Source organism: Ipomoea nil, unplaced genomic scaffold (assembly GCF_001879475.1).
Source record: "Ipomoea nil cultivar Tokyo-kokei standard unplaced genomic scaffold, Asagao_1.1 scaffold1771, whole genome shotgun sequence".
NCBI lineage: Eukaryota > Viridiplantae > Streptophyta > Magnoliopsida > Solanales > Convolvulaceae > Ipomoea > Ipomoea nil.
The window spans coordinates 6,455-25,073 of NW_017618199.1; the positions used below are offsets into that span (position 1 = coordinate 6,455).

Genomic DNA, 18,619 nt, shown 5'->3' on the forward strand with positions numbered 1-18,619 from the left:
TATATATATATATTTTGATAACCGGGTATATCTTTATAATTAAAATAATGAAAAATGTAAAATTTTAAAATGAAATTAGTGGGCACCAATATCCCAATTCCCTATGTTCCGCACTGGGATGGCTTTCCCTAATTATTACGATAGTATTCCAAGCTGTCCTTGTTTTCCTCAATTGGGTGGAAGTCAACAACCATCGCTTAAAAATGGAAATGGAAAATGATTCTTGCAAGCATTTGAGTGCAAGTCTCACTTCAAGTGGTGGAATGGTCCTCAACTTTTAGTTGGGTGTGCACTACCTAGCAAATCCACAATCAGTATATATATATATATATATATATATATATATATATATATATATATATATATATATATATATTATATATATATATATATATATTAGAGAGAGAGAGAGAGAGAGAGAGAGAGAGAGTTAATTCCATTCTGACATTTCGTCAAAAAATCATTGAAATATTGTTAAATACAAAGACATTTTGATCTTTTTTATACTAAGTAGGTTAACACGCTTGATGGAATAATTACAAGCGGATCTGGAACGGACTAAACTCGAAGCACCGAACCCGGACCTAGGCCGGGGTCGGCCAAGGCAGACCTCAGCCGGGCACCTTGACCTTGGCTGATGTCGGGCACTTGGCCGAGCTCCGTGCTCGATCGAGTGGCGGGGTCTCCGAGTTGTCCGAGTCACGCCGGCGTCCGTTGCGGTCCAAGGCAGTTGAGGGGACCTCCACCGATTTTCTCCGGGGTTGTTGGGGCGACATGGGGCATAAAAGTCATCCTTTGTGTCCTAATCAGACATCCTCTACTATTTATCCAAATTTGTCTTGTTATTACGCTATTCCTATCTTTGTAATAGCACTTTACATATGATTAATACAATATTTGTCTCCGTGACGTATATTCGTTCATTATTATCATTATATTCGTTCCTAAATCGTTCAATCCTATACTTGTCACATGAGTAAAAGACATTTTTGGTCCTAAACTTATAGTGGCATGGACAATTTTGGTCCTTCATAAAAAAATCAGACAATTTGTGGACACTTTATTGTGACGAGGACAATTTTGGTCCTCCGTCACTTACGTCGTTAGTTGAATGTCTAAATGAGGGGCAATACTGTCAATTCAACTAATTCTTTTGATCCTATGCCATAAACGAATCAGAAGGTGACATAAATGAAGCTATTTGTTGCAGATTTCCGACATAAATGAAGCTGTTTGATCCTATGGCTTTCTTGCTCTAAGGAATCACAAGTTTCACGCTGTTCTCTTGCCTGTAGTAGCGGCAGGTCGGAAGGGGTCGGATTCATCCAAACCTCCAGCGCACGGTCTGCCATTTCACTTCTGTTTTCCCATATGAACTTGGTCACCTCCGAGAAGTTTGTAATCAGATCGAACCCCATTTCATACTAGCTCTCGCACCGCTTGCACTGCACCTCTCCCTTGATCTCGTAGATCTTTTTGAAATCCAGGTAATGTCGGCTATGCATCATGGCATGCCTGTTTGTCGCCCACTCATATGGAGGGGTGATCGTCTCGCTTTTACCCTTCTTCAGTCACAGCGAGGATGATGATGAGTTCTTCCGCGGTTTCGCGGAAGAATACTAACGGGGTTGGTATCTTTGTGCCGATGTCGGAGGAGAAGTAAAGAGATGCTGCAGGGTATTAGGCGATGAAAACACCGGACTGGCACATGATGTCCTGAAGGTCCGTCCACCACCATGTACCACATCCCAATCTGTCTTGTAAACCTCTTGTGAAAGCCTTGCTAACAATGTGTTTGCCAGTTTGCACCTTCCACTTCTTCTTCTGTTGCTACTATACTTCTATTACTTCTAAAGCTAGCCAATGGTGAGCAGAGTTGTGGGTGTTTCCTTGCATCTTTGAGAAGCTTATATGCATCTTCAGCATGTGTGTGATACTCCACCTTGTGAACTCGACTCTTATTCATACTGATCATCATCGTTTCTATTTTCATCTTATCATCATTGTCCTCAAGAAAGAGAGTGAATCCACCCACATTCAGCATTGAAATGAGACCTGAGTACTGGCTTTCAAGCCCAAAAACCAGGATATTGTAGGGGGTTCTTTCATATATAAGATCCGAGAGAAACCTCATTTCCTTCTTGCTGAGAATATTGAGATGGTGATCATCGCCGCTTACTAAAAGATTGGCAAGGTTGATATCTTCGTGCCGGTGCCGGAGGAGAAGCAAAGAGAGGCCGCAGGGCAGCATGTGAAAACTCCGAACTGGCACAGGAATGGATACCTGGAATGGATATTTGCGACGTGTTGTTGCTTCGGGACAGGAAACCAGCAGCGTTCTGTGTCGTGTTTGGCAACACTATCTTAAAGATATTTAACGACCAGGGTATCGTTATATCTCCGACAGATAACACAGACAGAAGAAATCAGTATAAAAAGAACTCGGGATAGTGTTTCTCGTATAGGGAATGTAAAGTGGTATTCTGTAAATGGAAAGTGAAATGCCATGCTATTTATAGCATTTCAACTTCCATTACAACCAAGGCACCTAAAGAGCGCATGCATGGTCCCTTAGTGCTAGAAAAGTGCTTGCCACATAAAATCATTCGGACATAATTGTGATGATCCACAAATATAGCACAACACAAAAGAGGACCAAGCACTGACACTAAGGCTTGCCTTTGGATGTTTCCCAACAATCCCCCACACATCCGAAGGTATAAGTCTTGACGGAGAGCAACTGAGTGTAACAAATAAGATCTAACTTTCATGTCAGTGTGTTAAACTTGAACTGACAAGTAGTGACACTAAGTAATCCACTATCCGAGAGTGAACAAAGTCTTGAACTCTTCAGCTAGTTGAATTTTGAACTTACGTGCACCTCGTTAGCTCCATTCGTTGTACACTTTGTATAGTTATTGGATAACCATGTATTAACCCTGTTTTGTCTGTCTCAGCACAGACATTCCACTCCACTGAGTGTATTTCACCGTAGACTGCCAATCGAGAACTACGGCAAGCGGACTGATTTACAGTCTGCTTATAAATGTGAGTCTTTCCATGATTTCGTTTGACCACCGAGGTGGTATCCATCATGAATTTCTCACCTCATTGGCTTTTAAGCCCATCTCCCTTGATGTATCAAGGATAACCTTTCGATTTAGGTGATGTTATCACATCTTTGCTTGTTATTATAGTTATTTTGAATCATCTCAGCATTTAAGTTCTTTAATTTTGCTTATTTAATACATATTTTCCTTGCTATTATCATTTAATTATGGTTCACACTTGTTTTGAATGTTTTACGGTGTTTGTTAGTGTTTTTGAACCATTGTAGGTCAATTCTATGAGCAAGGGAAGTTCAAGGATGAGTTTGGAGCAATTTTGGACAAGTTCGGGGCCCAGAGGACTCGACGCGTCGAAAATTTCCAGAATGTTTTGTGATCGAGACCTGCTGGTCTCGACGCGTCGAGACTTGGCTCGATGCGTCGAGCGTGCGCCGCAACAATTCTTCCGAAGTCGCCAACTACAAAAGGGCGTGGGCTTCATCATATTCAATTCAAGATTCCAAATTCTAAATTCACACCTCAATTCCAAATCCCAATTCAACTTCAATTTTGAATTCCAATTCCAACTCCAATTAAAGGCGGCAATTTCTTTTAATTAATTATAGGAATTATAATTTGAGTCGAATTTTGTACAAGATTCCTATTTCATCTCAACTTTGTACCCACTATAAAATCCCTCCTTCCTCAACCCTAAGACACGGAGAGATTTTTAGAGTTCTTTGTAGACAAGAAAGAGAGAAATCAAGAGGCTCAAGTCGTCTTTGGAAGCAAGGAGGAAACCAAGGAGATTTGGGAGAATCGCTTGGTTAATTCTTGTACTCTTTTGATGATTTGTAATCCTTTATTCATATTTGATATGTATAATTTAGCCATGCTCGGCTAAATTCCTTAGGGATTTTTCGGTGAATTTGTTTATGAACCTATGTGCCTAGTTCGTTAATTTCTTAATATATTTATGTTTGGTTTTATGATTTGTGTTGCAATCTTGTTTTAATCTGTTGTTGTTGGTAGTTAAAGGCCTAAATTACTAGCTTCACAGTCATGTTTGCGTCACCAATGGGAGTTGGGGCATAAATTAGGGCACACACGATTGCACCTAATGGTTGGTCCTTGGGAAAGGGGAACTTATTAGGGGAAGTTTATTCTAGATTATTGCTCATCGGGAGATGTAGTGACCTTGGGATAGAAGGTAACCTGTATTGGTTTTTGTGACTTTTATCCCGAGTATCACATCGGCTTCTCCTAGATCCTTCATTTCAAACTGTTGACATAGAGTTCGTTTGGTTTCATTTATAGCCTCAATACTTGAGCTAAAAATTAACATGTCATCCACATAGAGACATATTATTACAATGCTGGATTGGACCTCTTTTGAGTACAAACAGGCATCTGACCGGTTAGTCGTGTAGCCTAGGTCCATTAAGGTCTTGTGAAATTTTTCATTCCACTGCTTGGGGGCCTGTTTTAGGCCATAAAGAGATCTTTTTAATTTACATATCTTTCCTTCTTGCCCTGGATCAACACAACCAGGTGGTTGTTCCATGTAGATCTCTTCTTCTAATTCACCATTGAGGAATGCAGTTTTTACGTCCATTTGGTGAACTATCCAGTTGTGTAAAGAAGCCAATGCAAATAGAACTCGAATGGTTCCCACTTTTGTCACTGGTGAGTATGTGTAAAAATAATCCTCACCGAATCTCTGCGTAAAGCCTTTGGCTACTAGCCTGGCTTTGAACCTTTCAATAGACCCATCTGGTCTAAGTTTTCTTTTGAAGGTCCATTTGCAACCAATTGGCTTGCACCCTTTGGGTAGTTCTACCAACTCCCAGGTGTGGTTGGACTGAATAGAGTCAAATTCACTTTTGATTGCTTCTTTCCACAGAATGGAGTCGACTGACTACATTGCTTCTTTAAACGTTTTTGGTTCTTCTTCCAATACTAATTGGCACACAAATTGATCACACAGTTCGTTTAAATCTTTTAGTTCTGTGACATATGTTATGAAGTCAGAACCAAAATTCTTCTCTATCCTGGGTCTTTTGCTTCTTCTGGGCTCATCCAAATCGTTAGTAATGCGAGGAAAATTGGCATTATCATTTTGACACAGAGTATCAACTGGTGAGACATAAGCATTTTTTAAAGGAAAGATATGTTCAAAGAATATTGCATTTCTTGATTCACACATAGAACGGTTTTCTAGACACATAAACCTATATGATGCACTATTCTCAGCATATCCAACAAAAATAGCATCAAAGGTTTTGGGTCCTATGTTGGACCTTTTCAGGGATGGTAGACCCACCTTAGCCAAGCATCCCCACACCTTAAAGTGTTTCAGGTTCGGGGCGTGTCCTTTCCACATCTCATAAGGGGTTTTGTCGAACCCTTTATGTGGGACTCTATTTAAAATGTGGTTCGCCGTTAGAACAGCTTCCCCCCACATAGAGTCTGGTGCCCCAGAACTGATCAACATTGCGTTAATCATGTCTTTAAGGGTTCTATTTTTCCTTTCAGCGATGCCATTTTGTTGGGGAGAGTAAGGTGCAGTTACTTCATGGATTATACCCGAAGTTTCACATAAGGTTTTTAGCGATAAAGATTCATACTCTCCACCTCTGTCAGAACGAAGCCTCTTTATTTTCAAGTTTAACTGATTTTCTACCTCAATTTTAAAAATCACAAATTTGTGTTCAGCTTCATCTTTTGTTCTCAAGAGGTATAGTTTTGTAAAACGAGAATAGTCATCTATAAAAGTTATATAATACCGTTTTCCACCTTTACTTTCAGTGGTTTTAAAATCCGCTAGATCAGAGTGAATCAATTCAAGTATAGATGAAGTTCTATGAGTTACCGCAGAAAATGGCTTCCTAGCAAATTTTGCTTCAGCACAGGTTTCACATTGGGAGCATGCATCATTAGACAAGTTTGGCAACATATTCAGGCTTTTTAATCTATTTAAGCACTTTGAGCCAACATGTCCTAATCTACCATGCCACAAATTAACTGAAACAGTAATATAAGCCGAAGGGGAAGCATTATTTTTATTGATAGATTCTGGTCCAATTACAGATATGTCTAACACAAATAATCCCCCCCGTAGATACCCTTTTCCGAGAAAAGTCCCACACCGAGTCATAACCAATCGGTCTGACTCAAGGACAATTTTGATCCCGACCTTATTAAGTAGGCCCCCGGAAATTAAGTTTCTATGCAGAGAGGGAACATACAACACATTGTTCAGTAATAACTTCTTGCCAGAATTAAGCAATAACTCTACTTTTCCTCTACCACTTACCTCAGAAATGCTGGAGTTGCCCATGAAGACTTGTTCTCCTCTAGTGACGGGCTCGAACACCTTGAAAAAGGACTTGTTGTTGCAGAAGTGACGAGATGCCCCCGTGTCCACGACCCACTCGTCTGGGTCTCCGACCATGTTAATCTCAGTAATCACTGCTGCTACGGCCTCGTCATCCTCCGTGGTTTCTACCACATTTGCTTGATTTTTGGATCCGTCCTTCTCTGAATTTTTATTTGTGGACCCTTTGCGATGATAGCACTGTGCAGCTCGGTGTCCACGTTTCCCACAAACATAGCACTCGTCGCCCTTTCCCTTTTTCTGAATTTTTCCACTTTTGATGCGATTGTTGTTATTTTTCGCATTCCTTTTTTTTTTTTTTTATTTTGATCACCTTTTTTATGCCTATCATCTTTTCCTGTAGTCTCAACAATGTTAGCCTTTGAATTGAAAGAAAAGGATTCAGATTTTTGTACCGTGCGATTTTCCTCTTCAATGTTGATGCTACTGATAAGTTCTTGAAGGGTGTAGTTGCGTCGCTCGTGCGTCGCTCGTGTTTCATTTTACTTTTGAAGTCTACCCACGACCCGGGCAACTTATCAACAAGTGCTTCGACCAGGAATGCATCGTTGACTTGAGCACCTTCATTTCGCATATCAGAAACCATATTTTCGAAGTCATGTACCTGTTCCACCACGGTTTTGGATTCGGTCATCTGAAAATGCAGCCATCGTCCCACGACGTACTTCCTCCTACCTGTGTCATCGGAACCATATTTTTCTTGCAATTGTTCCCAGATAGCTTTTGCAGATTTTTCCCCAGAAAACATGTCAAAAATAGAATTTGTTACCCGTTGAAGAATGGAGGCCCGTGCAGTTTTGTTGTCTTTCACATACTTAGGACAAACCTGCGGTGTAGTCCGGGTAGGTCTCGGCGCAGGAGCTTGATCATCGGCCTTGTCAGATTTGTCAGCTGCCACGGCAGTGGCAGTAGCAGCGGTCGCGGTCGCGGTAGCTGTCGCGGTAGTAGCCGCCAGAATGAACGTGGCTGGATCCTCATATATCACATAGTCAACATCCTTCTCTTCCAGCAACATAACGATCCTCGCAGCCCATCGTTTGTAGTTCATACCTCCGGTTAGAATTTCGATGGCTGTGACATCTGAAGCTGGCTTCATTGCAGTAGACATCGCCTCCCTGAATTAAATATCTTTAACTGTTTGGTAAAATAGGTGCGATGAATACCTGGAATGGATATTTGCGACGTGTTGTTGCTTCGGGACAGGAAACCAGCAGCGTTCTGTGTCGTGTTTGGCAACACTATCTTAAAGATATTTAACGACCAGGGTATCGTTATATCTCCGACAGATAACACAGACAGAAGAAATCAGTATAAAAAGAACTCGGGGTAGTGTTTCTCGTATAGGGAATGTAAAGTGGTATTCTGTAAATGGAAAGTGAAATGCCATGCTATTTATAGCATTTCAACTTCCATTACAGCCAAGGCACCTAAAGAGCGCATGCATGGTCCCTTAGTGCTAGAAAAGTGCTTGCCACATAAAATCATTCGGACATAATTGTGATGATCCACAAATATAGCACAACACAAAAGAGGACCAAGCACTGACACTAAGGCTTGCCTTTGGATGTTTCCCAACAAGGCAAGAGAAACTGGATTATTTTGGTTGGATTGGAGATTTGCAGCAAACAACTTCATTTATGTCGCCTTCTAAGTCGTTTATAACATAGGATAAAAAGACTAAGTTGAATTGACAGAAATGCCCCTCATTTAGACAGTCAACTAACGACATAAGTGACGGAGGACCAAAATTGTCCTCGTCGCAATAAGAATGTCCACAAATTGTCTGATTTTTTAAAAAAGGACTAAAATTGTCTTTGCCACTATAAGTCTAGGACCAAAAATGTCTTTTACTCCTTGTCACATTCATTCATATATTCGGACCCCCGGGTTAATATAATCCATCAACGCTATATTTTTATATTTATTTTTTTTGAAAAAAAAAATTCATAATTGAAGAGCTAAATGATCTTGTATTTTACGAAAGTTAAACGGTTTTGTTGACGGAGGACCAAAAATGGTCATGTCACAATAATACTAAGACCAAAAGGGGATGATTTGAAAAAAAAAAAAAAAAAAAAGACTAAAAGTGGATTGCACCATTAAATCTATGACAAAAAATAGAATTAATTAATTAATTATACACACACACGTGGTAAAAAGTGTGGATGGATATGATCCATCTATTTGAATATATTAACGATTGATGATTGCTTAAAAATAAAGGGAAAATGTGCAATGTCAATTTTATAAATATTACAAATTAAAAATTTGTAATAATTATAAAATTGACAATATGTATTTAATCAGTTGACACATTCCGGTCGTAACTAGTAAACTACAAGTTTTCTCATCATAAAAAATATAAATACAAATGTAAATCTAAAAATTTATTTTAAGGGGACAAACTTATAACATAAATAGGTTGATTTAATACTTTAGTATATATCAAGTGGCTTGTAGTCCATTGGTATTGGGTTGCTCTCCTAAGTGGGAGGTATAAGGTTCAAATCTCAGTTGAGGTAAATAGTGTGTATGGATATAGGGTATCCCCTTCTTTATAATAATAATAAAAAAAATAGTTTAGTATATTTTTTTTAAAGCCACAAAGGCCTTGTTTAGCAATCAGCGGTTAGAGTTAGCGGTTAACAAATAACGGATTATATTAGCGGGTTTGACCAGCAGATTGTATCAACGGTTTGTAAACAAATATTTGATAAAAATAGCGGTTAACATGTAAAATGATTTATAAGGACATTACAATAAAAAAAAAAGAGTAAATAAATAAAAACAATACAATAATAATAATAATAAAAATAATACCTAACAAAGAAATAATAATAATAATAATAATAATAATAATAATAATAATAATAATAATAGCAATCATTATTGTGTGGATCACATTTTGTCTACTATAAAATAATGTATATTCAGTACAAAAATAATGTATATTGTATATAGGGGATATACATTATTTTTGTTCTGAGTGTACATTATATTGTATAATGTACATTCAATACAAAAATAATGTACATTTAGTATATTAAAAATGTACTTTTTGTTATGGTCTACATAACATTGTGTGAACCATGGTCCATACAATAATTTGCCCCTTTCATAGTCTCACATCACCAAAAAAAAAAACAAAAGAGGGGCATTGGGGCTCTTCTATAAAGAGAAGTTTCAACGCCCCTTATTTTATGTTCTATACCAATCCGACGTCCCACATCGGATGGGTATTGAAGGGAAGTCTCAAGGCTTCTCTATCTATCTATTTGAGAAGCCTTGAGGCTTTCAGAAATTAAAAAATAAAAAATAAAAATTATACTAATGTTTATCGAGGCGTTTTAGGGAAAGGATAACCTTTCTCCAAAATGTCAAACCCTAAACACGACTAATTGCAGCGTTTGGAGTCAAAATGTTGGTTCAAATAGCGGATAACCAAACATTAGAATTAGCGTTTTGACCAAGTTAAAACGTTTTAGTTAAATTTGTCAAAAAATGGTGAATCTGTTAACCAAACATGCTTAAAGCCAAGTAGCCAACAACTTCATTAAACTTGAATGAGAAGAAGGTTCTCATCAAATGCCGGAGGAGACGCATCCCACATCAAACACTCAATGACTCAAACTAATATCGTGGGCCACTGTGAATTCTGGTTCAATACACAAAATTTGACTTTATACGGAGCGTTTGGTTGAAAGGAAGGAATTAGGGGAGGGGGGGGGGGTGGGAGAAATTGTAATTCGGTGGGAAAAGAATAAAGTGAGAATTTAAATTACATTGTTTGGTAAGAAGGAATAGGGTGACGGGGGATTGAGAGGGAAGAAGTAAATAAATACTAAAATGTCCTTATATAATATTAATATAATAATGCTAATGAGGGTAAATTGGTAATCTATAATGAGATTGCAATTCTACAAAGCATGGAATTGCAATTCCTAGGGTGGAGGCATGAATTGTAATTCAGCAAAAGGAAGGAATTGCAATTCACCTCCAACCAAATAATGTAATTTCAGCTTTTATTGAATTTCAATTCTTTTACAACCAAACTACATTGTACATCAAGGTATAGAATTCATGCTCATAATACACATACACATACACATACACATAAAAACGATATAATTAAATGAATTCTGTGTATTATGAACATGAATTCTGTATATTATGTTAAGTGTTTATGTGTCCTTAACTATATAATACACATAATTCATGTTTATAATGCACAGAACTCATGTTCATAATACACAAAATTCATGTTCATTATATCGTGTTTATGTGTATGTGTATTATGAACATGAATTCTATGTATTATGAACATAAATTATTTCTATTTGACCAAGGTCCACGATATAATGATTGCAAACTAGGTGGTCTCTCTCATTTTACTGGAAAAGTCAATTAGACTCTTAAATTTTTAAATGTGTCATTAAGTCCATCAACATGTTATTTTTTTATGAGTTCTACTACATAGACTCCCTAAATTTACCAGTTGTTATGCCATGGAACCGTGTTCACCATGGTTGGTGAACACGGTTCCATACGACACCGTTTAGAGTGAGTGGGACTAACGGTGCCCGTAAGTGGCACCGTTAACTCCCACCACTCACATTTTTTTTTTTTTTAAATTAAACGCGCCATAGCGTTTCAGCTTCTCCACTACGCCATTTCACTTCCTCTCCATGCAACCTCCATCGCTCTGCTCTCTGGAACACCACTCTCGAGCTCTCTTCTATCGCTTCATCTTCCCCAGCCATTTCCTTCGATCACTCTCAAACACTCTGCTCCACAGCCATTCACCTCTGCTCTCGGATTCCTCGTTCTCGCATTTGTAAAACAAAATTTGACGTTCTCACGTAGCTATCAAAGGATACAGCCTCTCCATTGCTCATTCTCAACGTTCCTTCACTTGTATTACAGGTATTTTCGTGTTTATGATTTAGGGTATTTGTATTCTGTGTACATATTTCGAAATTTTGAAATGGGGTTTTGAATGTAATGTTATGAGCTTATGAATGTATATCTGTAGCATTATATACGTGTAGATTAACCATTATGAATTGATTCGTATATGGTTTTTACTGCTGTTTATTCACTTTCTATGCAAGCTTTGAATGTCCATAACGTCCATTCACTTATGTATTTTATGTCATGCAAATATGTATTTTATGTCATGCAAATATGTATTTTCTGTGTGAGATTATGAATTTTCTATTGTGCCTATGAAATTACATTTTTGCTGTTATGAACTTTCTTATATGTGGTTATGTATTTTCTGTTAGAGATTATGAATTTTCTCGTAGGAGAGTATGAATTCTGTATTGTGAGTTGTCAATTTTATGTTCTGTAGTTATGAATTTTCTATGTTGCAGTTATGAACTTTCTGTTTTGGAGTTATGAATTTTCTGTCCTGAGGTTATGAATTTTCTTTGTGAGATATTATGAATTGTATGTTACTATACTATCAATTATATGTGACTGTTATTGATGGACAATATGGAATTATGGATTTTCTCATATGAGATTATGGATTCTGATCTATATTGCAGTTATGAACTTTCTGTTCTAAGGTTATGAATTTTCTGTTCTGGTATTATGAATTTTCTTTGTGAAATTATGAATTTTATGTTACTATATTACCAATTATGTGTAACTGTTATTGAAGGACATTATATTCTTTTCGGTAGAGCATGGCTGGATTTATTCGGCACTCCCCATCCCCCCTCTACTGAAATAAGGAATATATTTTCCTTCCATCAATCTATATTATATGTTGTATATGAGTTACTTGCTTTCTAACGTTTTTAATAAAAGCAATGGACACTGCTCAACGAAGGACAACACGCTCACAAACAAAGGCAGTCTTGAGCTCTCAAGCTGCAGAACCATCACAACCCTCACAGACGGCGGCTGAACACAACACTGCAGTCACCCCTACAACAAAAAGCAAGAGAAAACGAACAACACGGGCTGTACTTGACTCACAGGCTGCTCAACCATCCTAGCAGCACTCTGATGACCTGCTCGAGCAAGAAGTTATTAGAGAAAAGAGGTCAAAGCAAATAAATGACAGACATAGGGGCAACACAGACATTGGAGGTGATTGTGCAGAGGGGAGTTCTACTCCCTACTTCAGCACACGGATGGGACCAAAGACCATGTTTAGGCTTGTACAACAACTACTGCCAGAACAAAAACAAGTTGTCCGTGATATTGGATTTGGAGCCCTGTTGGACCTTCAATTGTGCGCAAATGAGTCACAATTAGTTCAGTATTTGATAGCCAACTTTGAGGTTTTCCAAACACATTTCAAGCTGGAGAACGACAAGCTCACAGTTGATGAAGAGGACGTTGAGTACACTCTTGGCATTCCAAGAGGAGAAAAGAAGGTTGTTGAGGCCCCAAAATATGATGAACAGGGGACACCAGAATACAGGGCTCTCTTGAAAAGCTGGAGGGAACGGTGGAATATTAAGCTTGGTTCCCCAGTCACTACCCAGATGGGAGATGTCATAGTTCAGAGGGGAGATTCTGGAGATGACTTTAAGAGAGACTTCATGGTCTTGACTGTTTCGTGCATGATGAGGGGATTTCAGAACCGCTACTGCAACAACAGAATCCTCAACTCCTTGATTAATGTTGATGAGATAAAGGAGTACAACTGGTGTGGCTACACCTACAACTCTCTGATCAAGTCCATCGAGCAGTACAGGAAGAAAAGTAATAGCTTCTTTACTGGACCAATGACATTCATATTGGTAAGCTCTAGCTCCACTTATGAATCTTATGATATTCAGATTGTAGATTATATGTGTTAGATTATGAATTTTCCTCTATGTGATTATGAATTTTTCTCTATGTGATTATGAACTTTCCTCTATGTCTCAGATTATGAATCTTCCTTTATCTGATTATGAATTTTCCTTTATGTGATTATGAGTTTTCCTATATGTGATTATGAATTTAGAGTATGTGCTTATGTATTTTATGCTATTCAGATTTTATGAGAATTATGTGTCAGATTATGAATTTTCCTTTGCCAGTTTATGAACTTTCATTTACCAGTTTATGAACTTTCCTTTACCAGTTTTATGAATTTTCCTCTATGTGATTATGAATTTTCCTCTATGTCTCAGATTATGAATCTTCCTTTATCCGATTATGAATCTTCCTTTATGTGATTATGAATGTTCCTTTATGTAATTATGAATTTTCCTTGTTATCATTATGAATGTTCTTATAGTATTATGCAATAATGAATCTCATAATAGAAAGTTCATAATTGCATAACATAAAATCCATAATATGATAGTTGAATATAATGTTCGTATGGATTATGAATTTTCTATTATGATATTATGAATTTTCTGTAGTGTAATTATGAATTCTGTGATTATAACTTTTTTATTTTACCTTTTTGTTCAACATTGTAGCTATTCTACTTTGATCGGGTCCAATTCAAAGGAATGAGCATTCAAAGAACATATCCAAGCATTACTGCATGGACAAGTAAACTTGCACGGCAAAGGGTTTCCGCTGAGAAAAGGTCGGGCGGATATGGTAAAGGGAAAGTTATCCCTCGTATTGCAAAGCCTACTGCTGATTGTATCGCTTCTACTTCCGCCCAACCAGTCCCAACCATCTCTGTGCCGCCGTCTAGTGTTGATAGGGTCACGCGGGTTCTACAACGCCTTGCTGCTGATGTCTTGGAATTCGGTGAGGCTATGGCTGAAGTTGGCAGACAAAACGCACCGGTGGATGTTATGAAGGCCGCATTTTCTGGAATTTCCACCATGATTGGCGTTGCAAGCACAATAGAAAGACCACCAACTCCAACCTCCTCTCAACTAGACGACATCTTCTTTGGCCAAGAGTCTTTCACAAAGGTTGTTGATGCCTTGGTTGAAGCCTTCCATAAGACCAATCGGCAAATGGAGATTGACCCTCCCTCATTTGATTTAGGGATCTCTTATACCCCGGCACCATTGGTTGATGAACCACGTGAGCAAAGTGCAATGGATGAAGATGAATTGGATGCCCTTGTTGAGAACATTGTGAAAGACACTCCCGGTGCTGCTGATGCTGCTACACTCTCCACTACTCCTACCGCTATCCCTGCTACAACCCCTGCTGATACGCTTGGTGCTACGGCTGTTTCTTCCCCTGCTGCTTTCCCTGCTCCTACGCATGTTCCTACCACTGCTGCTACCCCTACTGCTTCATCTTCTGAAGCATATGCTGCTACCCCTGCTACATCAAGTTCTGAAAGACGAGAAATAACTCCATTGATCAAGGTTCCATTCGCCAGAGATGTCCCTGATGCTGCTAATACTTCTACGCCTGCTGCTACACTACCTGCTACCCTCGACGATATTGATAGGTAAACTAATTAGAATATGAAATTGTGTTATGAACTTTCTGATATTATATTATGACTTTTCTTCTGAAATATTATTAATTTTCACATATGAGATTATGAGTTTTCTATTATGAGTATTAAATTACATTTTTGATATTATGAACTTTCTGATATGCAGTTATGTATTTTCTGTTCTGTATTTATGAATTTTATGTACTGCAGTTATGAACTTTCTAACCTGAAATTGTGCAACTATGATGATATTAACTATCTTCGTGTGTTTACAGTGCATTTCTGGACAGTGAATCTGATGTCGAGGATGTCACCAGGCGAAAGAGACCAGTCCGGAAATACAAAAACATCCCGTTAAACTTGAGATCACCTTTTTGGACAAAGAATGTGCCATTTGTCCATAATGCCAGTGTGACCGAGAGGGCCGTATCAAACTACGCCTTCATGGATGTTTCTACAGATCATCCAGTGGAGTATGTTTGACTCTAACCATTTAGAAAACTTTTTATTTTCATTTATATTTCACATTTACAACCATATATTAATTTATTTACCTATTTATCAAAATTTTTTGTTCATGTAGTGAAACTCTGTTTATCTTTGATGATTTCTCAATGACAAGAGGAGATTTCCACACCCTCCGAAGCGGTGAAATTTTTAACACATTCATAGATGTATGGGCGTTGAGGCTTACACTCCTCAACACAAAACGGGCGTTGGGGAAGCCAAAGTGCATCTATTTTAGCACGTTGGTACATGTAAGTTAATAACAACAATTTTTACTCTGCTCACTTCTGAATCTCCTGTTAAACCATTCTGTATTTTATGTCATGTAAATATGTATTTTATATTTGTGATTATGAATTTTCTATTGTGAGTTTATAAAGATACATTTTTGATATTATGAACTTTCTGATGTGAGATTATGTATTTTCTGTGTGAAATTATGAATTTTCCCATATGGCATTATGAATTTTCTATTTGTGAGTTATGAAATTACAACTTTGATATTATGAATTTTCAGTTCTGTGGTTATGTATTTTCTTTGTAATATTATGGATTTTAAGTATTTTCTGTGTGTGATTATGAATTTTCTCATATCATATTATGAATTTTCTATTGTGAGTTTATGAAGTTACATTTTTTGATATTATGAACTTTCTAATGTGAGATTATGAATTTTCCCATATGGCATTATGAATTTTCTATTGTGAGTTATGAAATTACAACTTTGATATTATGAATTTTCTGTTTTGTTGTTATGTATTTTCTTTGTAATATTATGGATTTTATGTTATGATATCATGAATTACGTATGACTGCCATTACATATTGCACAACTTATCATTGATACGTATTTTTTTCCCCTTAGCTTCAACTCGACCCATCTGAACAGTGGATGAAGAATCTTCCGCTTCAAAAGCGGAAGGATAATTTCAATGAGCGATTACAGTATGAGATTTCAAAATTTGAAAATCTTGATGTCAATGATGCTGATTTGGTAATTTATAATTACCCACCTTCAACATTTATTCATTAATTACATATTTCTTCTCTATTCTAACTACTTCTTTTGATGTTAGCTATTTTTCCCCGTGCTTCGACACGAACACTAATTTGTTCTCTGCATCAACACCATCTCAAAAAGTGTTGAAATCATTGACAACAAGATGTTGCCGAAGGGTGTTACTGAAGCTGACAAGTATGAAGATTGCCCAAATCTACTGGTAACTTAACCTTAAACTTGACCTTTCAAACGTTGTTATACATTTCATGTGAATCATAATCACACTAGTTTCATTTTTGTCCAGATGAATGCTTTGAAAGAGTACTTGACTGCAGAAAAATCCCCCCTACTCCGTAAGATACAAAACCTTCCTGTATCATACTTGGCCATTCCTTGGAAGGAGCTTGACAATGTCATTGATTGTGGCATATATGTCATGCGACACATGGAGTCCTACAAGGGGAATGTTCAAGATTGGGACAGTGGATTCAAGATAGGCACCCATGTAAACGTAAGAGTATAAGATATATTAATTTCAACTTAGATTTGCTTTTTTTTTTTTTTTTTTTTTTTTTTTTTTTTTAACATCTTTTTATTTTTTTTTTTTGAAGGCTGACTTCATTTGGGAGCTTAGAGCTAAATACGCATCAAACATTATCACATGGGGTAGGAACACTGAAAGATTGCGAGTTACGAAGGCAGCCAAGGATCTCTCAAAGAAGAAGTGAAACTATACCGCTTTTTGGTGTTTGAATATGTTGTGAACATGAAGCAAATCTTGACTGTTGATATTTTGTAATGTGCACAGATATTTTGCACCTATGAATACACAATCTATTGCTCTTAGTTCAGATTACATGTGGATCATGTAGAGTTTATGAATTTTCAACTACCATATTATGAATTTTCTATTATGCAATTATGAACTTTCTTTTATGAGATTATGAATGTATACGTGTTAGCTATAACTGAAATTCATTGTTACATAGATTAAAATAACATTCATAATGACAACAAGGAAAATTCATAATCACATAAAGTAACATCCATAATCAAATAACGGAAAATTCATAATCTGACACATAATTCTCATAAAATCTGAATAGCATAAAATACATAAGCACGTACTCTAAATTCATAATCACATATGGGAAAATTCATAATCACATAAAGGAAAATTCATAATCAGATAAAGGAAGATTCATAATCTGAGACATAGAGGAAACTTCATAATCACATAGAGGAAAATTCATAAACTGGTAAAGGAAAGTTCATAAACTGGTAAATGAAAGTTCATAAACTGGCAAAGGAAAATTCATAATCTGACACATAATTCTCATAAAATCTGAATAGCATAAAATACATAAGCACATACTCTAAATTCATAAATCACATATAGGAAAATTCATAATCACATAAAGGAAGATTCATAATCAGATAAAGGAAGATTCATAATCTGAGACATAGAGGAAAATTTATAATCACATAGAGGAAAATTCATAAACTGGTAAAGGAAAGTTCATAAACTGGTAAATGAAAGTTCATAAACTGGCAAAGGAAAATTCATAATCTGACACATAATTCTCAACCTATATCTAAAAATCATAAAATTCATAAGTACATACTGTTAACATGATCTCAGTCTATAGCTACATCGTGGTCTACATTCTTATTAAAATGAACAAATTGTGAACCCCGGTGCTTGGATGTACAAGATATCCATCACGAGCAATCTCTGAAATATTTTCCAAGACCAATGATTGGACAGAGCCCTTTGTAATTGAAGCAAGCTTGTTTGCAGCGCTCTTTCTTCCCTTGCTGCATTGTACTTCTTCTCAATAACACTACTACTCCTTTTATTTCTCACACCTTTACCCCTCCGGCTTGAGGGTCTTGGACAATACCACTTGACGAAGACACAGCACCCTCCTCAGTGTTCACATCCCCAATCTCCAGCTTCAATGTTTTTCCTTGCATTCTCAACCGCTTCATCACATAATTGTCTAGCAACACTGTTATCTTGGCTAGAAACAATAAGCTTTGAAATTTCCTACTAATCTCAACAGCCCAAATTGAAGAAGGGACACACATTATAAAACACAGATGCAATGTCCACGTTTGTACGCTCAACAGCCTTTTTAGTCCATCTTTTTAGAATGTATTTATCGGGAATACTGGAAACACAGTGCACATGAAGTATACGTAAGCAGTGGCAGCAAAGTATTCCAATTCTGAAAACAGCTTGCAACTACAACATATATCCAAATTGATTGCCTTAAAGGTTACTTCATGCC

General features: G+C 37.1%; 1 protein-coding gene across 1 annotated transcript; it reads right to left on the reverse strand.

Moving 5' to 3' along the window:
- Positions 1 to 6,247: 6,247 nt before the first annotated feature.
- LOC109192636 lies at positions 6,248 to 7,552 on the reverse strand. Its single transcript, XM_019343337.1, has 3 exons — positions 6,944 to 7,552; positions 6,364 to 6,684; positions 6,248 to 6,274 (listed from the first exon to the last, which is right to left on the reverse strand). The coding sequence occupies exons 1-3, from the start codon at positions 7,550 to 7,552 to the stop codon at positions 6,248 to 6,250; spliced, it is 957 nt and encodes a 318-aa protein (XP_019198882.1).
- Between the last annotated feature and the right edge of the window lie 11,067 nt (positions 7,553 to 18,619).

Bases quoted from the DNA above. Each gene is read 5' to 3' on its own strand.
- LOC109192636 (XM_019343337.1), bottom strand. From the start codon at position 7,552: ATGTCTACTGCAATGAAGCCAGCTTCAGATGTCACAGCCATCGAAATT. The intron at 6,685-6,943 runs GTAGACTTCAAA...GGAAAAATTCAG, and splicing joins ATAAGTTGCCCGGGTCGTGG to AAAAAGGGAAAGGGCGACGA. The intron at 6,275-6,363 runs GTAAGTGGTAGA...CTCTCTGCATAG, and splicing joins GCAACTCCAGCATTTCTGAG to AAACTTAATTTCCGGGGGCC.